The 26,426-nt window shown below is 45.3% G+C and overlaps 2 protein-coding genes across 3 annotated transcripts; one reads left to right on the forward strand and one right to left on the reverse strand.

Moving 5' to 3' along the window:
• The first annotated feature begins 31 nt into the window (after positions 1-31).
• On the forward strand, positions 32-13,476 carry FKBP1B (FKBP prolyl isomerase 1B). 2 transcript variants are annotated; one of them, XM_010345770.3, is made up of 4 exons: positions 32-229; positions 3,956-4,003; positions 10,992-11,104; positions 12,824-13,476. In XM_010345770.3, the coding sequence occupies exons 1-4, from the start codon at positions 193-195 to the stop codon at positions 12,866-12,868; spliced, it is 243 nt and encodes an 80-aa protein (XP_010344072.1). In that variant the 5' UTR covers positions 32-192; the 3' UTR covers positions 12,869-13,476. The 2 variants fall into 2 exon arrangements, with proteins under 2 accessions (XP_010344072.1, XP_003935294.1); XM_003935245.4 differs by having other exon boundaries at positions 12,869-13,476.
• A 2,870-nt stretch (positions 13,477-16,346) lies between these two features.
• SF3B6 (splicing factor 3b subunit 6) lies at positions 16,347-26,409 on the reverse strand. The gene is made up of 4 exons (XM_003935247.4): positions 26,153-26,409; positions 24,065-24,183; positions 17,459-17,597; positions 16,347-17,290 (listed from the first exon to the last, which is right to left on the reverse strand). Exons 1-4 carry the CDS (start codon positions 26,180-26,182, stop codon positions 17,201-17,203), a joined length of 378 nt encoding a protein of 125 aa, XP_003935296.1. The 5' UTR covers positions 26,183-26,409; the 3' UTR covers positions 16,347-17,200.
• Between the last annotated feature and the right edge of the window lie 17 nt (positions 26,410-26,426).

The raw sequence follows: 26,426 nt of genomic DNA on the forward strand, positions 1-26,426 counted from the left end.
TCCGTGCGGCTCCGCCCGCCGCCCCCTTCCCAGTGGCCCCTCCCCGCGCAGGTCCCGACTCCAGCCGCACCTCCTCCGGCTCTGCAGTGGCGGCAGGGAGGCGAGCGGGAGCGACTGCTGGGCCGGGGCCGGAGCCGAGCCGGGGTCGGGCAGCAGCGGGGACCCCCCGGAGGCGGGGCCTGTGGGACCGCTATGGGCGTGGAGATCGAGACCATCTCCCCGGGAGACGGTACCGGGCTCCCTCCGGAGCTAGGGGAGGGGAGTGGTCCCGGGGCGGAGCCCGGCGGGCGGGGGTCTGATTCGGAGGTGGCGCGGAGGGTGCTGAAGGGTTGGGGGTGGCTGGGTGGGGAAGGCTGGCGGAGACCCCGGCCGGGATTCTTGGGGGTCTAAGAGACCGTCCACCATCCTCTTCCGCGCTCACCTTTGGGAATGTAGGCGGCAGCCCGGAGGTGGGGTCTGCGGCCCGGAGGCGGGGGTCTATAGCTCGGAGGCGGGGGTCTGCGGCCCAGCACCGCCCGGGGCTGCTGCTGTCACGGCTGCAACCGCTCGGTTTTCCGCTGCTGCAGACACCCGAGGCTGGGTTTCTGCTTCGCTTTCCCTGCTCAGCGAGCTCTGGAAACCAGGGAAGACCTGCTCTCCGGTCTCCGCTGTTCGGGACTTCCTCCTAGCGCGTCCCCCGCCTGGCCTCCCGTCGGGCCCCTGCGGGCCGGCTGTGAGCGGCTGTGGGGACAGACCCAGGCTGGGGAAGGGGAAAGCGTTCCCTTGCTCGCTTCCGCATCTCGCTTTATCCTCCCGCCGCATTCAGACTCCCTGGCCACCCTGTCCACTTCCATGGCCTCCACATTGAAGAAGCCCAGCCCTCCAACCTGCCAGACCTCTCCCTGGACGTCCCAGGGTGTGCCCTCGTCAGCAAGTTCAAAACAGAACTCACGCTTCCCATCTTCTCCCCTGAGTGATCCTTCTTACCCACGTTCTGTGTCTCACTTTCCCAAGCCCTTGTATTATTGGGCCTGGGTGTGCAAGGAATAGCCATTTCTTTATTTCTTGAAATTTAATTCATACCAAAGCTCCCATTGTCTGCAGGGTTTGATGGGCAAACATCTTATCAGATATTATTAATATGAACAGCTCCCCTCCCCAGGAAATTGGGGGACTTCTTGGCTCCAGGCCATCTTCCTTGTCCAATCCCAGCCATTACCTTGGATCTCCCCTGGGGTACAGGCTTTTTTGCCCACGCAGGAAACCTTGGTGCTGGGTCTCAGAAAGCATCTCCCTGACGGCTTGTCATCCCCCAGCAGCCCCTAAAGTGGTTTCCCCATCTTCAGTCTCTCCTCCCTGCCTTCAATCTCATCCCCAATCTCATATTCGCTCCCTTTCTACACCATAGTCTGAGGACTTCTCTTAAAATGCATATTTGATCATGCCCTTCCCTCAGGCAGAAAATATTTTAATGATTTTTCTCTCTTCCTCAGGCAGAGGGGCCTTTGGTGCTGTGGTCTTTTTTCACCTTCCACACCAGAGCGTCCTCTCTGACTGCCTGTCCCTAAGCCCACCACCAACTTTTTCTCCAGCTTTCCCAAGCTGCCTGCAAGTTGTGAAACACACCACTCGTGTCAGCAAATATTTGTTGAACGTGCGTGCTAGGCTCTAGCGTGACAGCGTTGAAACAGACAGGGGTCCCGCTATTGCTGGACTCCAGGCCTTTGAAAATACATGTTGTTCCCTCTTCCCAGATGGTGTTTTTTAACTTCCTCTGGCAAAGTCTTCCTTGTCTTTCAAGACCTAGCTTCATTCTTCTTTCCTCTATGATGTTTTCCTTGACTTCTGCGGTCAGTTAGCTGCTCCCTCCTCCAGGCTCCCATAGAGTCCTCTAAATGTTGGCTCTGTGGTTAGCCTTCCCTAGGCTTTGTTATCCAGCCCCATAGCTTTAAATTCTAGCCAAATTTATACCTCCAGTGCAGACTCTTCATCTGCCTACTTGCAATATAAACGCAGATGTCTAATAGGCATCTCAAAATTGCCACCCGCACAAATCTGTTCCTCCCCAGTCTTCCCTATCTTAAGAAATAGTTCCACTCTTCGTCCAGTTGCCCAAACAGAAAACCCAAGCATCGTTCTTGTTGTCTCCTTTGTCGTCATCCTGGACCCCATTTCCAATCCGATTGCACGCCCTGTCAGCTCCGCTTCCAAAATATGTCTCCAGTCTATTTCACTCTCTTCTCTGCTGCCACCACCTTAAATCAAGCTATCATTGATTTCTTGTCTGGATTATTGCAACAGACGCCTAACCGTCCATCCTACACACAGCAGCCAGAGTGATCTTATAAAATCTTAATTCGGATTATGTCATTCTCTGGCTTAAAACCCTCCGGTGGTTTCCTATTGCACTTAGCATTAAATCCCGCTCTGCAAGGCCTGCATAACCCATCTCCTTCCCATCTCGCTCCTCCCTCCCTTCCTTCCAGCACCTGGCTTCCTTGATGGCTGCAAATGTACTGTCTCTGTGCACTTGCTACTCCTTCCCCAAGTGCGCTGTCCCAGTATTTTGCTCATCCTTCAAGTCCCAGCTCCAGCGGCACCTTCTCAAAGAGGCCATCCTGGACCACTCTTTCTGAAATGGCCTGTCCCACTGCATCCCCCTTTAATACATCATTGTGTATATTTTGTTTACAGTACTCATCATGAACCATAATCATTTTGTGTATTTAGGTATTGTCTCTGTCCATTAGAATATGAACTCCAGGGCAGGTGCAGTGGCTCATGCCTATAATCTCAGCATTTCGGGAGGTTGAGATGGGAGGATCTCTTGAGCCCAGGAGTTCCAGGCCAGCCTGGACAACATGTCAAGACCCTGTCTCTAAAAAAAAAAAAAAAAAAAAAATTTTTTTTTTTTTAATTAGCTTGGTGCGGCCACAAGCATCTGCAGTCCCAGCTACTCAGAAGGCTGAGGCAGGAAGATTGCTTGAGCCCAGGAGGTCAAGGCTACACTGAGCGAAGATCATGCTACTGTGCTTCAGCCTGGGTGACACACTGAGACCCCTACTCTTAAAAAAAAAAGTAAACTCTAAAAGAACAGGAATTGAGGTCTTGTCTGTAGTGTTCACTGCTGTATCCCTGTGATCAGGCACAGGACTGGCACATCGTAGGTACTCAGTAAATATGTGTGGTTTTGTTTTGTTTTGTTTGCTTATTTATTAAGACAGGGTCTTGCTCTGTCACCCAGGCTACGGTGCAGTAGCGTGAACACAGCTCACTGCAGCCTTGACCTCCTGGGCTCAAGCAATCCTCCCACTTCAGCCTCTCGAGTAGCTGGGACTATAGGTGTGCACCACCACACCCAGCTAATTGAAAAGAATTTTCTTTTTTTTTAGAGATGGGGGTCTCCCTATGTTGCCCAGGGTGGTCTAGAACTCCTAGGCTCAAATGATCCTCCCACTTCAGCCTCCCAAAGTGCTGGGATTACAGATGTGAGCCACTGCACTTGGCCTCTCAGCAAATATTTGTAAATGATTATGTTTATTCATAATCATTGGAGTAGAATCTGCATTATAATCTGGTATTTGTGTGTCTATTTCCGTACCTTACTCTTGAGTTCATACGTTGCTCTGCATGTCTAAAGTCTGGTCCAGTCCTGACACACAGAAGGCCAACTGTAAACGTCTGTGGAATGGATGAAGTGAAGTAAAAGGAGCAATCAAAGAAAATGGGGGTGAGGTGGTGGGAAAGCCCAGGAGACAGCAGAGTGGAGAAAACCAAGGGGGTAAAGTAAATCCAGGCCAGAGAGGTGATATGACTCGTTCTGGGTCATACAGGACCCAGAGCCAGAACTAGGGCCCCAGGTGTCTCCATGGTGTGGAGGTGAATGCAGGCTGGAACTCTTGGTCGGATCATACTTAATGTCCCAGGTGTTTTTCCAATACACTACTCCTTCATCTGCTCTCATGTCTCCCTGCAGGAAGGACATTCCCCAAGAAGGGCCAGACGTGTGTGGTGCACTACACGGGTAAGTCTCACCCCCTTGGCCCCCACCCAGTCCTGCCCCTCCCAAGGCAGAACTGTCCTCCGAGCTTCTCTCCAGAGGTGCCTGTCTCTGGATCAGGCCTAAAGCCCAAGGCAGCAGGGTCTCCATGTGACCAGCCATTCCCCTACTCCCCCCAGCCGGTCTGGTGGGAATGATAAAGGAGGCTTGGAGGCCAGCTCTTCCCCTCTTCTACCAGCAAGGGCCATCCATGGTGCCAGCTTCTAGGTGAGTCAAGCAACTTCAGTCCCCTTCCTTCTGCTGCAGTCATGGTGGAGCCCCTGTCCCTGCTCCATCTGCCTGATATTTGGAAATCCATCTTAGAGGTCCTGGCAGACTTGCTCTCCATCCTGCAGTATCATTAAGAAGAGGAGGAAGGGAGAGGACAGACAAGTCATGCAGAGGCTTCGATGCTGTTTGAGGAGCCGTGCTTGTCTCTAGGTGGGGGAGCCTGGAACGGGGCTGATCCCTGTTAGATGCTCTTTATCTGCAGGTGAGGTGGGCTGGGTTCTTCAGGACTGCTGGCAGGAAGAACATGAGCAGGTGTTTGTTCCCAGGGGGGTGAGCACCCTGCCTTGTGACCTGCTTCCTGAAGTAGCAAACTCAATGACAGCCACTTAGCAGACAGCAAGACCTGGTTAATTCCTAGGACATATTCAGATGGGGCCATTTTTAGCAATTCTGTGGGCCAGTGTGAAGCACAAGGTTAATTCTAGGCAGACGGTGTGGATGTTTTCAGCAGTTGTGTTGCTGGTCGCTGACGTCAGTGGGCTGGACCGTGTTTTATCTCCTGGTGATATGGCCTAATTACCATGGGTCCTCTGGGGCCTCTGACTCGTGTAATTGATTTATCAATTTTACATGTTGTAGACAGACCAGTATTTATCAAGTTACTGAAACCACAACATCCTTTTGCAAAGTCCTTTCATAATACATACATAGGGCAGTGGCTCTGGTCTTGGGAGAGACTGTCTTTTATCAAACACAGCAGGAGATTGTGGGACTTCTGGTAAACTTTTTTTTTTTTTTTGAGACAGAGTCTCGCTCTGTCGCCCAGCCTGGAGTGCAGTGATTCGGCTCACTGAAACCTCTGCCTCCTGGGTTCAAGCAATTCTCCTGCCTCAGCCACCCGAGTAGCTGGGACTACAGCTGCACACCACCATGCACAGCTAATTTTTGTATTTTTTGTAGAAATGGGGTTTCTCCATGTTGGCCAGGATGGTCTCTATCTCTCTCTCTCTTTTTTATTTTTTGAGATAGAGTCTTACTCTGTTGCCCGGGGCTGGAGTGCAGTGGCTCGATCTCTGTTTACTGCAACCTCCTGTCTCCTGGGTTCAATTTATTCTCCTGCCTCAGCCTCCAAAGTAGCTGGGACTACAGGTGCTTGCCACCATGCCCAGCTAATTCTTTGTATTTTTAGTAGGGATAGGGTTTCACCGTGTTAGCCAGGATGGTCTCTATCTCCTGACCTCATGATCTGCCCTCCTGGCCTCCCAAAGTGCTTGGATTACAGGCGTCAGCCATAGCGCCCGGCCCTTTTGGTAAACTTTTAAGTTAAATATAAATACAGTAGAGAACATAATGTAAGATGTCCAGCTCAATGCATTTTTTCAGAGTGGTCACACTTACGTAACCACCACCCAGATAAGCGTAGACCATTACCAGCATCCCCCAAAGTCTCCCCAGTGTCCTCTCCCGGTCATTCCACCTCTCTAGAGGTAGCTATCATTGTTTTTGTTTTTGTTTATTGTTGTTGCTGTTTTGAGACAGAGTCTCACTCTGTCACTCAGGCCGAGTGCAGTAGTGATCACAGTTACTGCAGCCTCGACCTCTCGGGCTCAAGTGATCCTCCTGCTTCAGTCTCCTGATTAGCTGGGCCCACAGGCACAAGCCACCGTGCCTGGCTAATTTTTCATTTTTTGTAGAGATGGGGATCTCATTATGTTGCCGAGGCTGTTCTTGAACTTCTATATGCAAGCCCTCCTCTCACCTTGGCCTCCTAGTGCTGGAATTGCAGATGTGAGCCACTGCACCTGGCCGACAACTATTACTCTGATTTTTATCTACATGGATTGATTTTGCCTATTTTTGAACTTCAAATAAATGGAACCATAGAGTATATACTCTTTTATGTTAGGCTCCTTTCACTCAATATCATGTCTGTGAGATATATCCAGAGTGGTTTATTCCTCTACAGCATTTTAACATATGAGTATATTACAATTTATGTATCATCTATACTGCTGATGAACATTGGGTTGTTCATAGTTTTTGATTATTACAGATAGTGTCACTTTGATCAGTCTTGCAGGCATCTCTTAGCATACATGTGTACAGACATATGTGCATGTTTCGGTTGGGTACATACCCAGAAGTGGGGTACAGGGTTATACCTGGGCTCAGCATTAGCAGTACTATCCAACAGCTCTCCAAAGTCGTTGTGCCAATTTCCACTCTCGGCAGCTATGTAGGAGAGTGCCAGTTACCCTATGTTCTCCCCAACACTTGATGTTGTCAGGTATTTTTTTTTTTTTTTGAGACAGAGTCTCTGTTGTTCAATCTGGAGTGCAATGGCACGATATTGGCTCAGCCTCCCAGGTCCAAGTGATTCTCCTGCCTCAACCTCCTGAGTAGCTAGGATTATAGGCATATGTCACCATGCCCAGCTAATATTTGTATTTCTAGTAAAGATGGGGTTTCACCATGTTGGCCAGGCTCATCTCGAATGCCTGACCTCAGGTGATCCACCCGCCTCGGCCTCCCAAAGTGCTGGAATCAGGTATGAGCCACCATACCAGGCCTTGTTTTGGTTTTGGCCTGCTCTGGCGAGTGCCTAGTAGTATCTCATTGTGTTGTTTTGTTTTGTTTTTTTCTTAAGACAAGGTCTTGCTCTGCTGCCAAGGCTGGAGTACAGTGGTGCAATCTTGGCCTACTACAACCTCCACCCCCCGGGTTCAAGTGATTCTCTTGTCTCAGACTCCTAACTAGCTGGGACTACAGGCACATGTCACCACGCCCAGCTAATTTTTGTATTTTTTTGTAGAGATGGGGTTTCGCCATGTTGGCCATGCTGGTCGCTATGGTTTTGATTTGTGTTTCCCTGATGATGAATGAAGTTGAGCACCTTTTCATGTGCCTGCTGGCCATTTGGATATCCTCTTTAGACTGCTCTAATTTTTTCCATTTTTAAAAATTAGGTTGTCTTTTTCTTATTGATTTAGAGGAGTTTGGTATGTATTTTGGATATGAGTCTTTTGTTCGTTACATCTATTCCAAACATCTCCCACACTGTGGCTTGCCTTTTTACTCTCTTAATAGTATCCTTTGAACAGAAGTTCTTTTTTTTTTTATTATTTCTTTTTTCTTTTCTTTCTTTTCAAAATGTTTTTCTTTTTTCTTTTTGAGATAGGATCTCACTCTGTTACCCAGGCTGGAGTTCAGTAGCTCCAGGCTTTAGGGATCATGCTCACTGCAGCCTTGATCTCCTGGGTTCAAGGAATCCTCCCATGTCAGCCTCCCAAGTAGCTGGGACTACAGGAACATGCCATTATGACTAATTTTAAATTTTTCTGTAGAGAGTGGGGGTCTCCCTATGTTTCCCAGGCTGGTCTCAAACTCCTGGGCTCAAGTGATCCTCCTGCTTTAGCCTCCCAAAGTGCTGGTATTACAGGTGTGAGCCACTATACCCAGACTGACAGAAGTTCCTAATTTTGATGAAGTCTGACTTATCAGTCTCTTCTTTTATGGTTAGAACTTTCTGTGTTCATTTTAAGAAATCTTTGTCAGGCCTGCTACAGTGGCTCACACCTGTAATCCCAGCACTTTGGGAGGCTGAGGCGGGTTGATTACCTGAGGTCAGAAGTCTGAGACCAGCCTGGGCAACATGGTGAAACCCTGTCTCTACAGAAAATACAAAAATTAGCCAGGCATGGTGGCACATGCTTGTAATCCCAGCTACTCGGAAGGCTGAGACAGGAGAATCTCTTGAACCCAGGAGGCGGAGGTTGCAGTGAGCCGACATCGAGCCAGAGCAATCCAGCCTGGGTGACAGAGACAAGACTCCATCTCAAAAAAAAAAAAAAACGAAAGAAAGAAACCTTTGTCTGTCTCCAGGTCATGAAGATATCCTTCTATTTATCATCTTGTAAAAGCTTTATTTTTCTATCTTTCGTATTTAGGTTTATGATTCATTTGAAATTGATTTTTTGTGTGGATTTAGTAGGGTTAGGGTTCATTTTTCCCCCCACATGAATATACTGTTGACCCAGCAAACTTAATGCAAAAAAAATCATCCTTTATTTGCTGCATTGCAGTGGCATCTTTGTCTAATCAAATCACCATACAGGTGGGTCTGGTTCTAGACCACATGGTTGTGGCTGAACTTGTAGCAATAGATAACTGAAGTTATTTATCCAAAGTAGGTTAAGTCACAGGAAACCTGAAGAAACTAAGGAATGAGAAAGGGAAGTTGGTCTATAAATGGAGTGTGTGAATGTGTGCATATCTGTGTGCATATTTGTATAAGTATGTATCTGTGTATCTAAACATTGTCTTAGCATCTGTTTGGCCACCAGGGTTTTCTCCTGAGTGTGAGTGCGTAAGTGCATGTGAGCATGCATAAGTATCTTTGTATATTTGAATATCTTAGCAACCTTAGCAAATGCACGAGTTTTATGTATGTATGTATGTATGTATGTATGTATTATGTTGAGACGGAGACTTGCTCTGTCACCCTGGCTGGAGTGCAGTGGCTCAATCTCAGCTCACTGCAGCCTCCGCCTCCTGGGTTCCAGCAATTCTCCTGCCTCAGCCTCCCGAGTAGCTGGGTCTACAGGTGCATGCCACCATGCCTGGCTAGTTTTATTTTTGTATTTTTAGTAGAGACAGGGTTTCACCATGTTGGCCAGGATGGCCTTGATCTCCTGACCTTGTGATCCACCTGCCTCGGCCTTCCAAAGTGTTGGGATTACAGATGTGAGCCACTGCACCCGGCGCAAATGCATGAGTCTGTATTTGATCTTGTTAGCATCCGTCTGCATGTGCCTCTGTGTAGCCAGAAGAGTTTTCACCTTTGCCTCATTTAGTACCCAGGGTAAAAGCCTAATGTATTCTACTCAGAAAGTAGTTACATAAGACAGTTTCTCTAATATACATTTTAGTTATAGGAATTAGGAAGCGGCATCATGGATTCTTGAACACTAAGCTGGCCCTACTTCCTATGTTAAGCACGGCAAAGCTGAGGCCCTGGGAGAGGAAGCGATCTGCCCAGTGTCACACAATGAGTTAGTTCCAGAGTGAAGTCAAAACCCAGTCTCTGGACTTACAAGCAAGATCTTTCTCTACTTCCAAATGGCCTTCTGTGGTGGTCCAGGGACTGCTGGGAGCAGTCGTGGAACTGCATCATTTGTAGAAGGTCTGATCTTTGAGTCAGAATCACCAATAAGAATTGAGAATAGCTGCTGGGCCTTGGGCTGCTGGACTGAGATGACATGTGGACATCGGATGACAGGCATCTGAAGCAGAGGCTGGGCGACCCGGAACTGCTGGACCAGCACCTGGGGGTTCTGGTTTCAAACGGCCCTATTAGTATGGAGTCAGAAGGCCACCTCTGACCAGCTAAGTCACCTTACACTGTTCCCTGAAGTAGGGGATGATATAACCTTTGAGTTTTGTCTTTTGGGGGAAAATCAGGAAGCCTTAGGAACCTTATGTGAGTACTCAACCTGAGGTTGGAATAGCTAGGAAAACAGACCTTTAGGTGGAGGAAGTGGCATAAAAAAGTTGAAATGTCTGGCTGGGCGCAGTGGCTCACACCTGTAATTCCAGCACTTTGGGAGGCCGAGGTGGGCGGATCACCTGAGGTCAGGAGTTCGAGACCAGCCTGGCCAACATGGCGAAGCCCCTTCTCCACTAAAAATACAAAAAAATTAGCCAGGCGTGGTGGCAGGTGCCTGCAGTCCCAGCTACTTGGGAAGCTGAAGCAGGAGAATCGCTTGAACATGGGAGGTAGAAGTTGCAGTGAGCCGAGATCGTACCACTGCACTACAGCCTGGGCAACAGAGTGAGACTCCATCTCAAAAAAGAAAAAAAAGTTGAAAAGTGCAGAGGAATTTGATAAAAGCGTGATCTGAATAGGACACAGAGAGAAGGGTAGGGAAGGGAGAACAGAGAGGGTTATAAGCAGGCAAGAGCCGGATCGTGAAGTACCTGTATGCAAGGTAGGCATTTGGATTCTGCCCTGACAAGCTATTGAAGTATTTCAAGCAGGGGAGTAATAGAATCAGATTTGTGTTTAAAGAAAAAAAAAGTCAGTCTGGATGCCAAGTGGACAATGAAATCGAGGGGGGTAAAAGAGGATCAAAAAGCCCAGTTTGGAGGTTGTTCCTGTGCACAGGTGAAATAAGCTGGTGACTTGATGGTGGTAATAGAAATGAAGAAAAGGCCGGGCGTGGTGGCTCACGCCTGTAATCCCAGCACTTTGGGAGGCTGAGGCGGGTGGATCACCTGTGGTCAGGAATTTAAGAACAACCTGGCTAACTTGGTGAAACCCCGTTTCTACTAAAGATACAAAAATCATCTGGATGTGGTGGCAGGCGCCTGTAATGCCAGCTACTTGAGAGGCTGAGGCAGGAGAATTGCTTGAACCCAGGAGGCAGAGGTTGCAGTGAGCTGAGATTGTGCCACTGCACTCCAGCCTGGGTGACATAATGAGATTCCGTCTCTAAATAAATAAATAAAAGAAATGAAGAAAATAGGTGGAGTCCAAAGATATGGAGGACTTGGTGATAGGCAGTATGTGGGGGTAAGGCTGAGGGAAGTGTCCAGATTTCCTGCTTGGGCAACAGGATGGATGGGAGGATTGGAAGATGAGCAGGTGTGTGCAGAAAAGGCCTTCCATTTTAGACATGTGGAATCTGAATCGGGAGTTAACTCATGACCACAGCTCTATTGCACCCTATTCATGCTTTGACAGGAATGCTCCAAAATGGGAAGAAATTTGATTCATCCAGAGACAGAAACAAACCTTTCAAGTTCAGAATTGGCAAACAGGAAGTCATCAAAGGTTTTGAAGAGGGCGCAGCCCAGGTAGGATGAGGATTCGCATTAAAGGGGATCTGGGGAGTTGGGGATCTGGGCTCAGCACTCTGCCTCCACCTCCACCTTCACCCGCTCACAGACCACTACAGGTTTGACTCTACTGCCGGGCCATGGCAACGCCATCTGTTGTCCCCTCCTGGCTTTGCGTCTCCACCCCTCTCCTTGCCAGCATGCCTCTTTTGTGTCCCTGGGGGCTCTCATCCCAAGCACATTCCTGTAGGCTTGCTCAGAACAAGCTGAGGGCCAGGCCCAGTGGTTCAAGCCTGTAATCCCAGCACTTTGGGAGGCCGAATGGGGTGGATCACTTGAAGCCAGGAGTTCAAGATCAACCTCACCAACATGGGGTAACCCCATCCCTACTAAAAATACAGGCACAATGGTGCATGCCTGTAATCCCAGCTACTTGGGAGGCTGAGACAGGAGAATCACTTGAACCCAGGAGGTAAAGGTTGCAGTGAGCAGAGATTGTGCCACTGCATTCCAGCCTGGGTGAGGGAGTAAGACTCTGTCTTAAAAAACAAAACAAAAAACAAACTAGCTGAGGTCTACCAGTTGTCTGAAACTGAGGTTGCAGAAGACTTGGGGTGCAGTAGGCTAAGAAGATTTTTTGTTTTTTGTTTTTGCTTTTTTGGAAAGAATTTCAGACTTAAACAAAAATATTACAGAAATAGTACAGAGTTCTTCTGTACTCTATCCAGCTTCCCCTTCTTGCATAGCTATAGTACAATGATCAAAACCAGGACATTCACATCGATATAATATTACTTATTAAATTTTTGATTATTCAAAATTCAAAAACAGAATTTATTGGATTAGAATGTAATTTAACTTCTAATTAAATAGAATTAGAATTTAATTAAAAATTTCACCACTTGTCCCACTAACGCTGAGCGGGTTCTCAACAACTGCTGTGCTGCACCCTGGTTCAAGCTCTCCTTCCTTGGTCTCTCTGTGAAGTCCTGTGATGCTCCCTTACAAAAGTTCTTGTTTTTGGTGTTTTTTTTTCAGACAGAGTCTCACTCTGTCACTGAGGCTAGAGTGCAGCGGCACAATCTCAGCTCACTGCAACCTCTACCTCCTGGGTTCAAGCGGTTCTCCTGCCTCAGCCACCCAAGTAGCTGGGATTACAGGCACCTACATCCGTGCCCAGCTACTTTTTTTGTATTTTTTAGTAGAAACTGCGTTTTGCCATATTGGCTAGGCTGGTCTTGAATTCCCGGACTCAAGAGATCTGCCCACCTTGGCCTCCCAGTGCTGGGATTATAGATGTGAGCCAACGCGGCCTGTCACAATAGGTCTATTCAGAGGCCCTTGCCACCTTGCTGGTGTCTCTAGTCTCTAAACCACTTTAATGAACTGCTCCTGTCACCTACTTAAGTATGTACCTGTGCTATTCATACACCCTCTTTCCTAAAGAGGCCTATTCTTTGAAAGAGAGTGAGGAATAACTATGCACAAATGGAAATGTTTCAGTCATACAGAAATTGAGTAACCAGTAATGTTTGTCAGATGTATAAATTTGCGACCACTTTGTGAGGGTTACTGCCCCACGGTCACATCTCTGCTGAGGCAGAATCTGCATTTGTTACAGCTCTTAGCACAATTTCTATGTATCACATGTAAGATTCATCTCAGATCTTCAGAGTTAACATTGAGGATGGTTTGGGAAAATGCCATAGTCATCTAACTTTTTTCTTTTAAATCAAGCTGGGTCCTCTTTCTCCTCTCCCCATCTGCCCCCATCCCTGCTAGATGAGCTTGGGGCAGAGGGCGAAGCTGACCTGCACCCCTGATGTGGCATATGGAGCCACGGGCCACCCTGGTGTCATCCCTCCCAATGCCACCCTCATCTTTGACGTGGAGCTGCTCAACTTAGAGTGAAGGCAGGAAGGAACTCGAGGTGGCTGGAGATGGCTGCTGCTCTCCCTCCTAGCCTGCTCTGCCACTGGGACGGCTCCTCCTGTTTGGGGCTCTTGATCAGTGTGCTGACCTCACTGCCCCATGGCATCATCTGTTCTCTCTGCCCAAGTTGCTCTGTATGTGTTCGTCAGTGTTCATGCGAATTCTTGCTTGAGGAAACTTCGGTTGCAGATTGAAGCATTTCAGGTTGTGCATTTTGTGTGATGCATGTAGTAGCCTTTCCTGATGATGGAACATAGATCTCTTGTTCGCACAATCTATACTGCCTTACCTTCACTTAAGCCACACACACAAGGTGCTCAGACATGAAATGTACATGGCGTACACAGAGGGACTTGAGCCAGTTACCTTTGCTGTCACTTTCTCTCTTATAAATTCTGTTGGCTGCTCACAATGTCCTCTTTGGAAATATGTAAAATAAAGGCTCTGTGCTTGACAAATTCCTGTCCATCCTTATTGTAGGTAGGAAGTGCTCTAAGGACCACACAAGCCAGTTGCCCTTGGGGAAGAGTGGAAAGGAGGGTTCCAGGTGGCTAGGTGAGTGATAAACATAATAGCTACAATGTGAGCATTTTACATGCTGGGCCTTGTTCTATATACTAGTTTTTTTTTTTTTTTTTTTTTTTGAGATGCAGTCTCGCTCTGTCACAGGCTGGAGTGCAGTGGCACAATCTTGGCTCACTGCAACCTCTGCCTTCTGGGTTCAAGCGATTCTTGTGCTCACCACCATGCCTGGCTAATTTTTGTATTTTTAGTACAGACGGGGTTTTGTCATATTGGCCAGACTAGTCTTGAACTCCTGACCTCAAGTGATCCGCCTGCCTCAGCCTCTCAAAGTGATTGGATTACAGGTGTGAGCCACTGTGCCTGACTGTATATACTTTTAAATTATAACCATTAATCCTCTAAGCAATCCTGCAAAGTACATATTACCTGCCACCCATCTCAGGTTCAGAATCCTCCTCTGCATAACTAAAGAAATACAGGGTCCAAATCTTACAGCCTAGCAATCAAATGTGGGATTTGAGCACCGATGTGCTCTTGCAATCTTTGTTTGGACTATAGCAAGACGGTTGAGCTCCATTCACCCAGATGGAAACAGAATACTTTGCACTTTGTGCATCTGAACAGATGAAGATATGTTATGGAAGTCATACATGCACATTGGAAAGTTCCTTGTGAAAACAATGTGTGATTCTGACTTGTTTTCACACACATTGCTTAGTTTCACCTAGACTTGTTCTGATATACTGAGGAATTACTTTTGAGAAGAATGTATGATTCTGAACTTGTTTCCACATATTGTGCTTATTTCATCAACATTTATTGTAACTGACTAAAAACACCAGTTAGGTTTTAAAATCAGCCCACTTATTGGTGTAGGTTATGTGTAGATCATGCATAGGCCAGAGGAGCCTGAGGCAATGTGCTCAAGCATTTTTCTTTCAGTTGGTGCAGGATGAGAAGAACTGCCATAGTCGGGGTTTTTTTAAAAAAATCATTTATTTTAAAAAATGGAGATGGGGGATCTCACTATGTGGCCCAGGCTGGTCTCAAACTCCTGGCCTCAAGTTATCTTCTCTCCTCAGCCTCCCAAAGTGTTGGGATTATGGGTTTAAATCACTGCGCTCAGATGATAGAGTTTTCTATCAGTGATGACTTGAAATTGTTTCAAGATTGAGGAGGGAGGGGCTAACAGGTACTGTTAGTGTTCTTCATAAACCCACTAATACATGCCACGTGTCATACATACACTATGGGGCCATGTCATCTTGGCTAAATTATCTACCTTTTTTGTCTCCAAGAAATCCTGACTATATTCCTTTGCTGAGGGTGGAGGAGTTCATAAAGAGGCAGTTCTTTAGGATGGAGAATGATGAGGGAAAAGAACCGCTTTGCATTTTGGTCACCCAAAGTCCCTGTGTTCACCTCTATTGTGGTACTAGACCAGCCAGAGGGTGTTTCCTTCAGAATGTCTTGGTTCCTGGCTTTCTTTGATGACCCAAATGCCTATAATTTCTTAGAAGTCAGCCTGTATAAAAGACGGGCATATTTTCTGCTGTGACACAAATAAGATAACTAAAGATGGCATCAAGACTATTTCAGGTGCCCACTATGGGGCATAGAAAAGATCTTGGTCTAGAGTATTTATAGCTGAGGTGGGTCAAAGGAGACACCCACTAAAAGAACTCCCCCAAAGTGCAAATACATACTGACTAGCACCTAGAGAGGACAGGCTAAGCTCTGCAGGTAATCTGGGAAATGAACCTTTTTATTGGAGCTCTTAAAAGATGATGCAGAAAATTATAATGCAGTATACTGAGTTTGTCCTGTTAGAGCCACTAAAGTTGTTAAACAGAGTAGCAGTAAGATCAAGATCACATCAGTTGTTTTCAAACTTTCAGTCAATGAATTATCTATTCATACTAATTTTTTCTTAGAAACCCCTAAACTTAACCTAGATGAAAGTAAAGCAGCTCTGGCACATGTGTGCACATATAAACACACAGTCATCTGTTGCACTCTTAAAAGCAGTTTGAAAAATTGAGCTTTGGATGCCTTATGCAGAGGATTTATCATAATATCCTCAGCATCTTGGTACAGTACTGTGTGCAAAGCGGGGCTCAGTGTTTGTACACTGAGTGCAAGTTCTTGTAACTTAATTGGGGCAGGACACAGAATTTCCAAACAATTGGAGGGAAATTTTAAAAGTCTTAACTTTAGGTCATGAAATTTAGCTAACAGATATATTAATCCAAATGATGGACTGGTCATGATTGCTAATAGAAGGAATTTTTCCTTGTTATTAAAACAACTACACCAGAGGCAAGCTAGCCTGCCATTCAGACAAGTCACACTCTAAGTTTTCAATTCTAATTTCAGTTTTTCTCTTATAAGCAAGTCTTTTAGAAAATTCTTTTTACGTTACCTAAAGGCACACCATGCATTACAAAACCTAATAATACATGCATAAAAGCATTCAAAAGAAAATTATAGCTGTGGCTCCTTTCTTATCTGCCAACCTTAGAAATGACTCTTTTACTCTCTTACAGGGCTTTCAAAAAACACTCAAGATATAATTAAAAGCAGAATTGATGCTCTTTGTCCACTGAATTGATTCAGTGTATGTACCCTTCAAATTGATTTTAGGTTCCAATTACACACAAAACAATTAGTCCGTATTTTTCCATTTGGTCCATGCCTAAGTGATAAAAAGAAAATTATGACTATATTCTCCCAAGCTGCCATGATGACAAATGGGGTAATAACCATACTATCTCCATGTCATGAGAACTCATGATAATAAGAATGAGCATTAAGTATTTTATTTATGGCAAAGATATTTTATGAGCTAAGGTCCAAAATACATACAGATGCTTAATAACTAAAGGAAAAGGACATAAATACAATCTTAGACATATAACAACCAACACCACTATCCAAGCAGCTTGCTCTCAAACTTCTACCAATGTGACAACCATTATATGCCCATAATAATTTTTAAAAAAATTTAGAGGCAAATCTAGTTTCTAACAGTGTACTATCATCTAAATGACCATTTCTAGAATAGACCTCTGTCAGTACCCATACTGACAAAGGTGTTTTGTTAACTATAAAGCAAGCATTATTCAAATGTAAAGGCTTGGTTAATAACTAGTTGCTATTACACCAGCTTTGTAGGTTAGCATTTTATTCATTTACCCAACATCATGAGCTTTGGTTTCCTCACCTGCAAAATGCAAATATCTATCTTCACTGAGTTGTTATAAAGATTCCATTATTAACAGACATTCAATAAACAGCAAGTTCCTTTGATGGCTAAGCACTGCACTGGACCCCGGAGGCATTAAGAATATAAAGAGGTCCTGTTCTCAAGAAACTCGGAATCCCTAGGAGCACCTACAATTCCTGATAAGCTTCAACTGTTTTTTTCCTGGTATCAAACAGGGTGGGAAAGTTCAAGAGAAAAGACAGACGTGTTTCACAAAAAGCAACAAGTTTATTAATATCATGTATTCTGATATGTATTAAAGTTTCAAGGTCATTTTGAACCTCAAATAAGAAATCACAATATTTAGTATTAATTAAAAAGGAAAAAAAAAAAGGAAGAGGTGGTAGTTGTCATTCATGGGTTTCAGTCCAAAATGGAAATGTAGAAAACATTTATTTCGGTGGATCTGTGTTGATGCCATACTTCTCCTTGAGAAGCTTCAACTGTTCCTCCTTCTTCTTTGTGTCCATCTTCTGAAATGCCTGGAAATGTGGTAAGCACCAAAGTTGAATTACCAATCTACAGCCAAATGAATTTCACCAATAGCATTAGCCAAAAAAATAGTCACAGTAGACATATATCATCACAGTACAGTTCTACACTAATTTTCAAATGAGATCACCATACAATGAGAACTTGGCTATACTTACCCTGTTGGCATTATAGTACAAAACCACAAGGTATCTGTTACAAACATTGAATCCCGATAGGTGATCACATGCATTCTTGGCATCAAAGATGTCCTCATAGACCACATAAGCTGTTCCTCTAGTTTCAGGTGTGTTCCCCCTGGAGAGTTAAATCAAACTTAATTAAGATATACATTTACCTGAGCATTGAGTTGAACTGTCTTTTAAACTGGTAACTGTCTTTTAAAGACAGTAAACTGAAATATGTTTTTCATTTAAGTATTTTGAAACCATCAGAGGAAATAAACACGGATAAACTAGATAAGCCTGTAATTTCTTGAATTAGGTAATTTTGTTTTTTAGTTTTTATCTTAAGTAAAACATCTATAGGTCAAGCTTACTGTTATATCAGGAATACCAGGAACACAGCTACTACACAGAACTCAGCTTCTCACCACCCTGTCTGGCTCTACATTACTTTTTTTTTTTTTTTTTTTTGAGATGGAATCTCACTCTTGCCTAGGCTGGAGTGCAGTGGCACGATCCCAGCTCATTGCAACCTCTGCCTCTCAAGTTCAAGTGATTCTCATGCCTCCCAAGTAGCTGGGACTACAGGCATGTGCCACCGTGCCCAGCTAATTTTTTGTATTTTTAGTAGAGATAGGGTTTTGCCATGTTCCCTGGGCTGGTCTCGAACTCCTGACCTCAAGTGATCGAGCTGCCTCAGCCTCCCAAGATGTTGAGATTACAGGCATGAGTCACCAAACCTGGTCTACGTTCATTTTTAATACAACTCAAACTCTAATGCATGATACAGCTGTGTGGCTGGGTAGAAGGGCTAGGCTTCTGCAAAGATGGGAGTGGACGTGTGCTTATAGATAGGGTTATCTGTGAGCAAGGGCAGAATGCTGGAAGGTGACTGGAAGTGGAAACTAGACCTTACTCATAGATATGGGGCTGCTGTGAGCCTAGGTATTCCTGGCCACTTCCTTCCTTCGCTTCACCAGCTTCCTCTGAGAGAGGTAGAGAAGTGTGAGGAGCAACAGAATGCTAAATTGCAAGCAGCAGATGGCCATGTGATTGTCAGTGGGGACAATGAGTAGAGTTCCCACTCAGTTCATGCTCTGGATGACAAGATGGCCCCCTTGCCTCCATCTGTGTTCTGACCACCCAGTGCAACTGTGGAATGAGGTTTAAGATTGTGGGCTGACTTTCCATCTGCTACATTCCCTACATAGGGTTGAATAAAAGCAGTAGAGCCATGGGAAGTGGAGGTGCATGCCTAGCCTTGATCTAGGACAAGACTACAGTCCGGGCCCTGTTCAAGCTTCTGCTTCCTATAAAATTGAAAAGGTACAGGGTGCTGGGGGTGATTGGAGGGTGCCAGTGTCAATGAATACGCTCACTCTGTCAGGTTACGTGGGCCTGATCATGGGTTTTAGAATGTGCTTTGGGCTCTGGGAAGTCTTAACAACTTTCAGACTTTTGACTTTTAAAAACTTAACAAGATTTTCAGTTCCTTAAGAGCAAAGGTGATCTTATGCCTACTTCATTTACTCCTATAGTGCCACCCATAAGGCAGATGCTAATATGCCTTTGAAAGGTGGAGATCTACTTTCTCCTATCAATTCTCTCACACATACTTTCTCCAGGAAGCTCAAAACAAAACAAAGCAACTCTCTTTCCTCCCCTTACATCTTAGGAACTAGCATAGGGTTAGACACCAACCCCACTTTAGAGACTCTCCATCTCAAGTGTCTCAGTCTTAATAAATTATCAACCTCACATCTTGAGAGCTGTATTATAATCTGAACATATGTGTGTGTGTGTGTATATATATGTGTGTATATATTATATGTATTATATATATAAGACATATAATATATATATGTCCTTTTTTTTTTTTGAGATGAAGTCTTGCTCTGTCGCCCAGGCTGGAGTGCAATGGCACTATCTCGGCTCACTGCAACCTCCATCTCTTGGGTTCAAGTGATTCTCTTGCCTCGGCCTCCTGAGTAGCTGGGATTACAGGCACCAGACGCCATGCCTGGCTAATTTGTTTTATCTTTAGCAGATACAGGGTTTCAGCATGTTGGCCAGGCTGGGCTCAAACTCCTGACCTCATGATCTGCCTGCCTTGGCTTCCTAACATGCTGGGATTACAGGCATGAGCCACCGTGCCTGGCCAATTTGAACTTTTAAAAGCATGTATTTTTATCTACCATGTAAAGGGCACTGAGCTAACATTATTTTCTTATTTTTTTGAGATCGTGTCAAGCAATTCTCATGCAAGTGTGTGCCACCATGCCTGGCTAATTTTTGTATTTTTAGCAGAGATGGGGTTTTGCCATGTTGGCCAGGCAGGTCCCCAACTCCTGGCCCCAAGTGATCCACTCCCCTCAGCCTCCCAAAGTGCTGGGATTATAGTTGTGAGCCACTGTGCCTGGCCATAATATTATTTTCTTGATTGGCATTAAAAGTTTCGAGTAGGAATAACACCTGATCATGTAACTTAGCCTCTCTGAGCTTCGCTGCCTCACATGTCCAGTGCCATCAGGCTCTATCATGTGCCCTACCTTCCATGGGTTTACATGATAATCAAAAGAAGTAACAAGTATGAAAGAGTTTTAAAAAGTACAAAGTACCAAGTGTCTGCTACATGCCAGCCAGGGTCAAACCAAATCATCCTGGTTTGACTGGGACCATACAGGTTTTAGTATGAAAGTCCAGTCTCCCAGAAAATCTCTGCGTACTAGACAAACTGGGAAGGTTGGTCACCCTAGTGCCAGGTGCCAGGTATACAATAAAGAATGACCATAGTTGTGGAACAGAAAAACAGCTGTTTCTCAATCTATAATTTAGACCTAAGCTCCTATACCCTAAAATTCTGTGTTAACACTGTGTTCTTTCTGTGACAGGCACTAGAAATACAATAGTGAAAAAGACAAGCATCATCCCTTCCTCCAAGCTTATATTCAGGCAGCAGAGAGATACTTAATAAATATGAAATAATTATAAATCTTAAGAAATGTTTCAGCCCGGCATGGTGGCTCATGCCTGTAATCCCAGCACTTTGGGAAGCTGGGGCGGGAGGATCACCTGAGGTCAGGAGTTCAAGACCAGCCTGGCGAACATGGTGAAACCCCATCTCTAGTAAAAATACAAAAATTAGCTGGGCGTGGTGGTGGGCGCCTGTAATCCCAGATACTCAGGAGGCTGAGGCTGGAGAATCACTTGAACCTGGGAGGCGGAGGTTGCAGTGAGCCGAGATTGTGCCATTGCACTCCAGCCTAGGTGACAAAAGTGAAACTCTGTCTCAAAAAAAAAGTTTCCTAAAGGAAGTAGAAAGCTGTAGCAGATTAGTGGGAAACAAGGAGCTACTTCAGCTAGGAGTGATCAGGGAAAAGCTGTCTGAAAAGGTGACTTTGAAGCTGAAACCTGAAGAATGAGAAGGAGCCAGGCATGAGATAAGCTGGTGAAAACCAATCCAGATACAAGAACTAGACGCACAAAGTTTCTGAGCTGCCCTGCGCTCTTCTCAAGGTGCCCCTGCTTTATTCCTTGTCCTTTTATTTTGGCTTTCTGAAACATTCTCTAACTTTATTGAATTAAGCATCCCTTAATTGAATGCTATCAATAAACTTTATAATGCCTTCATAAAACAATCGTAACCACTTTTCTTTTCTTTTCTTTTCTTTTTTTTTTTTTTTGAGACAGAATTTCGCTCATGTTACCCAGGCTGGAGTGCAATGGCGCAATCTCGGCTCACCGCAACCTCCGCCTCCCGGGTTCAGGCAATTCTCCTGCCTCAGCCTCCTGAGTAGGTGGGATTACAGGCACGTGCCACCATGCCCAGCTAATTTTTTGTATTTTGAGTAGAGACGGGGTTTCACCACGTTGACCAGGATGGTCTTGATCTCTTGACCTCGTGATCCACCCGCCTCGGCCTCCCAAAGTGCTGGGATTACAGGCTTGAGCCACCGCACCCAGCCTGTTTTTGTTTTTTGAAACAGGGTCTCACTCTGTTGCCCAGACTGGAGTGCAGTGGCGCGATCATGACTCACTCACTGCAGCCTCCACCTCCCAGGTTGAAGCGATTCTCCCACTTGAGCCTCCCAAGTAACTGGGATTACAAGCACATGCAACCATGCCCAGCTATTTTTTTGTATTTTTTGGTAGAGATGGCATTTCATCATGTTGGCCAGGCTGGTCTCGAACTCCTGACCTCTGGTGATCTGCCTGTCTCGGCCTCCCAAATTGCTGGGATTATAGGTGTGAGCCACTGCATCTGGCCTATTCAATTTTCTGTATTACTCATTTAGCATACATTGGGTGCTTACCAAGTATCACACAAGTGCTATCAACACAGAAACAAAAAGAATATATGGTACCAGCCCTGGAAGAACTCAGCCTGCTTGGGGAGAGAGAGAGGGAGAGAGGAGACAGAGTCTCACCCCATTGCCCAGGCTGGAGTGAATGTGTGTGTGTGTGTGTGTGTGTGTGTGTGTGTATGTGTGTGTGTGAGAGAGAGAGAGAGAGAGAGAGAGAGAAAGACAGAGTCTCACCCCATTGCCCAGGTTGGAGTGAAATAGCATGATCTCGGCTCACTGTAACCTCCGCCTCCTGGGTTCAAGTGATTCTCTTGCCTCAGCCTCCCAAGTAGCTGGGATTACATGCATGTGCCACCATGCAGGGCTAGTTTTTTTTTTCTTTTCTTTTTTTGAGACAGAGTTTCGCTCTTGTTACCCAGGCTGGAGTGCAATGGCGTGATCTCGGCTCACCGCAACCTCCGCCTTCCTGGGTTCAGGCAATTCTCCTGCCTCAGCCTCCTGAGTAGCTGGGATTACAGGCACGTGCCACCATGCCCAGCTAATTTTTTTGTATTTTTAGTAGAGACAGGGTTTCACCATGTTGACCAGGATGGTCTTGATCTCTTGACCTCGTGATCCACCTGCCTCGGCCTCCCAAAGTGCTGGGATTACAGGCTTGAGCCACCGCGCCCGGCCTTAGGTTTTTGTTTCTTTAGTAGAAATGGGGTTTCACCATGTTGGCCAGGTTGGTCTTAAACTCCTGATCTCTGGTGATCCGCCCACCTCAGCCTCCTAACCTGCTGGGATTACAGGCAGGAGCCACCATGCCCGGCCTTGAACTTCTGGCCTCGTACACCATTCTTTACATATCTAGAGCAGGGTTTCTTAACCTAGAGTCCATGTATCCCCTGAAATATAAGCAACATGTGTGTGTTCTTCTGCGGAGAGGGTCCAAAACTTTTATCAGATGCCCAAAGAGGACTGAGACCTCCTAAAAAGGATAGCTGGACACTTTCACTTTCATCCCATCTGAGTACCAATGATCATGTATTTCCAGCTCTTGGTTTACTCCCTAGAGGACACTGTCATTAAAAAGGAGGGCCCTCAACACCTCACAGTCCTAAAGCCTGGAAGGAGCTCTCAGGTCATACAAGACAGAATTCCGACTAAAAATAAAAACTTTATACGTAGTCATTTCGGTGGTAAAATAATAATTTTTTTTTTTTTTTTTTTTTGAGAGAGTCTCGCTCTGTCACCCAGGCTGGAGTGCAATGGCACGATCTTGGCTTTCAGCTACCACAACCTCTGCCTCCCGGGTTCAAGTGATACTCCTGCCTCAGCCTTCTGAGTAGCTGGGATCACAGGCGTGTGCCACCACACCAGGCTATTTTTGCATTTTTAGTAGAGATTGGGTTTCTCAATGTTGGTCAGGCTGGTCTCAAATGCCTGACCTCAGGTGATCCACCCACCTTGGCCTCCCAAAGTGCTGTGGTTATAGATATGAGCCACTGTGCCCAGCCAATTATAATTTTTTTAAAATAAAAACTTTAGAACTCCTTTCAGATGGACTCAAGCCACTAGCCCTTTCACACGAGTTAGGGTGTCAGAAGCTATGGTACTTTGTAATGTGGAGGTTCAATTTAGAGTCACAAGATTTTACCACTAAGCACTGTGAGACTAGAAAGGTACTTTTACTCTTGGGGCTATAGTTTCGTTGATGCAAATAAAAGCACTTATTATGGTTAATGATATTCAGTAGATGTCCAGCAAATATCACTTGCAGGTATGAACTTCAATCTTTATATTAAATTAAAACATGAAAGCTTGTAATTAGATGTTTTCCCCTACACTTTTAAATCTTCAATTGAAGAGCTGTAGTTGAAAATATCATTTTTTTTTCTGTTACTTTTATACTCTTTTACTTAGTTTATTCAGATTCTGGGGTTATTTAAAGAGACAGTGATGATTGTTGAGAAAATTACAGAGCTACTGCATACAAAAAACAGTGTAACACCTGGCTTTACAAATAGTAGGTATGCAATAAATGTTAGTTATTTCCCTTCTCAACCAGTGTCCTCAAAGCATTCATTGAAACTCAAATCCTCTTGTTGGCTCTCATTGAGCTGGATCATTAGGGTCTCAGTAGGTTTTTCCCCCTTCAAAAAGATCTCATCTCTCTGATCTCAATCTGTTAGTCTCTAGGCTCTTGGTAAGGGTTGCTGCACTATACACTGCACAGGGTGGCCTTGCCATCAGCTATAATTCTGAGATTACAGATTATGCTATCATTTTCTTTAAATGACCCAGTAAGACTCACACTCTGATTTGACGAATAGGTCCATATTTCCCAAATATATCATACATTTCTTCAGCTGTGATTTTGTATGGCAAATTTCTTATATACAATATCCGATTTACTTCAGGTGGAAGTCGAATCTAAAAGGAGAAATGTGTATTGTTATAATTAGAAGTGCTACCATTTAAAAAAATTCTTAATGATACATAATAATAAAAAGCTGTAAATAAGAGGTATAATTTGATGTTTCTGAAAAATGCCAAGATCTTTGAAAAAGCAACAGAGGCTGGGTGCGGTGGCTTATGCCTATAATCCCAGCACTTTGGGAGGCCAAAATGGGAGGATCACTTGAGCCCAGGAGTTTGAGGCTAGCCTGGACAACATAGTGAGACCCCCATCTCTAAAAAAATTTTAAAACCCAGCCAGGCATGGTGGTAGGTACCTGTAGGCCTCCTCAAGCTTTACTGCCATCACTCCTGCTAACACTTGAGTTGGCCTGTACCCTCTTCCCTGTCCATCCCAGGAAATGATCCTGATTCTTGTTTCTTAGAGAAAATAGACATGACCAATTGATAAATACTTTTCATCTATATCTACCTACTTTCCCTCTATTACTATGCCAACCTTCATCTACTCAAAACCTTCACTTCTCAACTTAACCTATCTTTCTTCCATATCAATCTGCTGGATTGCTTCCATTGGCATAAAAATACACCTATATCAAACATCTTTTAAAAAGTCAACTATCTGGCCGTGCGTGGTGGCTCATGCCTATAATCCTAGCATTTTGGGAGGCCAAGGCAGGTGGATCACTTGAGGTCAGGAGTTCGAGACCAGCCTGGCCAACATGGTAAAACCCCATCTCTACTAAAAGTACCAAAAGTTAGTCGATCATGGTGGTGGGCACCTGTAATCCCAGCTACTCAGGAGAAGGCTGAGGCAGGAGAATTGCTTGAACCCAGGAGACAGAGGTTGCAGTGAGCCAAGATTGCACCCGTGCACTCCAGCCTGGGCGATACAGTCGGAATCCATCTCAAAAAAAAAAAAAAAAAAAAAAAAAGTCAGCTATCATCCAATTTCCCTACTTCCTATTCACAGGAGAACTCATGGGTAGAGTGTCTTTGCTGTTTCCAGTTTCTCAACTTCCACCATCTTTTCAACCCACAGCAATCAAGTTTTATCCACTGAAATGATTCCTATCATCAAGGCCACCAGAAGTCTCCATTTACATAGCCATAGCCAGTAGTAAATTGTCTATCTTCCCTTTCCTTTTTTTTTTTTTTTTTTTTTTTTTTTGAGTCGGGGTCATGCTCTGTCGTCCAGGCTGAAGTGCTGTGCAGAGGCACAATCACGCCTCAAGGCAGCCTTGAACTCCTGGGCTCAAGCAATCCTCCCACCTTAGCCTGCCAAAGTGCAGTGATTACGGGCGTGAGCCACATTGCCTGGCCTGACTTCATCTTATACCTCTAAGCGTTTTACAGTTCACTAAAGTCTTTTTTGAGTTCTTTTTTTTAAGCCTCTGTAGCACTGCACTCTCGAACACTAGAATGTAAGCAGAGGACTTGTTTTATTCACTGCTATATTCCCAATACATAAGACTAGTCTGGCACATAGTAGCTGTTCAGTAGATATAACTGATCAATTATTTTCCATATGGTAAGATAGTAGGTGCTAAAAAAAATACTGTTTCAATTAATATATTAATGAAGGATCAAAAAAGCTCCCAGGCGCTAGTTTTTGGTGAACCATTTAGTTAGTTATTGAGGACTCGTCTGCGCTATCGACTTTTAGCCGAGGAGATAACCCTAACGCCAGGTCCTTAAGTGCAGGTCAAGCAAAGAGGCTACAGGGGTAACACTATCACTGGGGTAACACTATCACTGACACTAGGGAAGAGACTGAGGAACTCTCAAAAGGGGTGAATGCAGAAATGTCGCTCAAGGAGCATGTCTCTGAGGATGGGACCAGGATAGTGTCTTCGTTGACAGGATAGGAATTCTGGGGTTCTCCGCTCTGGGGACGGAGGAGGGGCAGGAATGCTTCGATTCACGCCGCTGAGAAAGTGAAACCGGAAGTTCTCTCACCCTCCACAGAACACCCGATACTCACGTTCGCCCTCTTGGCAGCTTGCATCGCCATCTTGGCGGGCTGATGAGGTTACCGTAGCAAATACTGAAATTCCTCGGGACACCTCCGGAGCTCGCTCGGCTTCGGGCGCTACACCGCGTTAGATGCAGGACTTCAACAACCAGGATCCGCCGGAAGCTCTTAGAGCACCCCCAGAATAGCGCCGTCTCACGCCGAGAGGCGCTGACGTAGCGTCCCCCTTCGAATAGACTCCGGGGTAAAACCGAGCCTGAGCAAGAAGCAAGGCCGGAAGATG

Source organism: Saimiri boliviensis, chromosome 1 (genome assembly GCF_048565385.1).
Source record: "Saimiri boliviensis isolate mSaiBol1 chromosome 1, mSaiBol1.pri, whole genome shotgun sequence".
NCBI lineage: Eukaryota > Metazoa > Chordata > Mammalia > Primates > Cebidae > Saimiri > Saimiri boliviensis.

What these genes read in the sequence shown, in the direction of transcription:
- FKBP1B (XM_003935245.4), top strand. Translation starts at nt 193, where the DNA reads ATGGGCGTGGAGATCGAGACCATCTCCCCGGGAGACG. An exon ending in GACCATCTCCCCGGGAGACG is followed by an intron (nt 230 to 3,955) that starts GTACCGGGCTCC and finishes GTCTCCCTGCAG; the next exon opens with GAAGGACATTCCCCAAGAAG. An exon ending in TTGAAGAGGGCGCAGCCCAG is followed by an intron (nt 11,105 to 12,868) that starts GTAGGATGAGGA and finishes CATCCCTGCTAG; the next exon opens with ATGAGCTTGGGGCAGAGGGC.
- SF3B6 (XM_003935247.4), bottom strand. Translation starts at nt 26,182, where the DNA reads ATGGCGATGCAAGCTGCCAAGAGGGCGAAC. An exon ending in AAGCTGCCAAGAGGGCGAAC is followed by an intron (nt 24,184 to 26,152) that starts GTGAGTATCGGG and finishes TTCTCCTTTTAG; the next exon opens with ATTCGACTTCCACCTGAAGT. An exon ending in CCTATTCGTCAAATCAGAGT is followed by an intron (nt 17,598 to 24,064) that starts GTGAGTCTTACT and finishes TTAACTCTCCAG; the next exon opens with GGGGAACACACCTGAAACTA.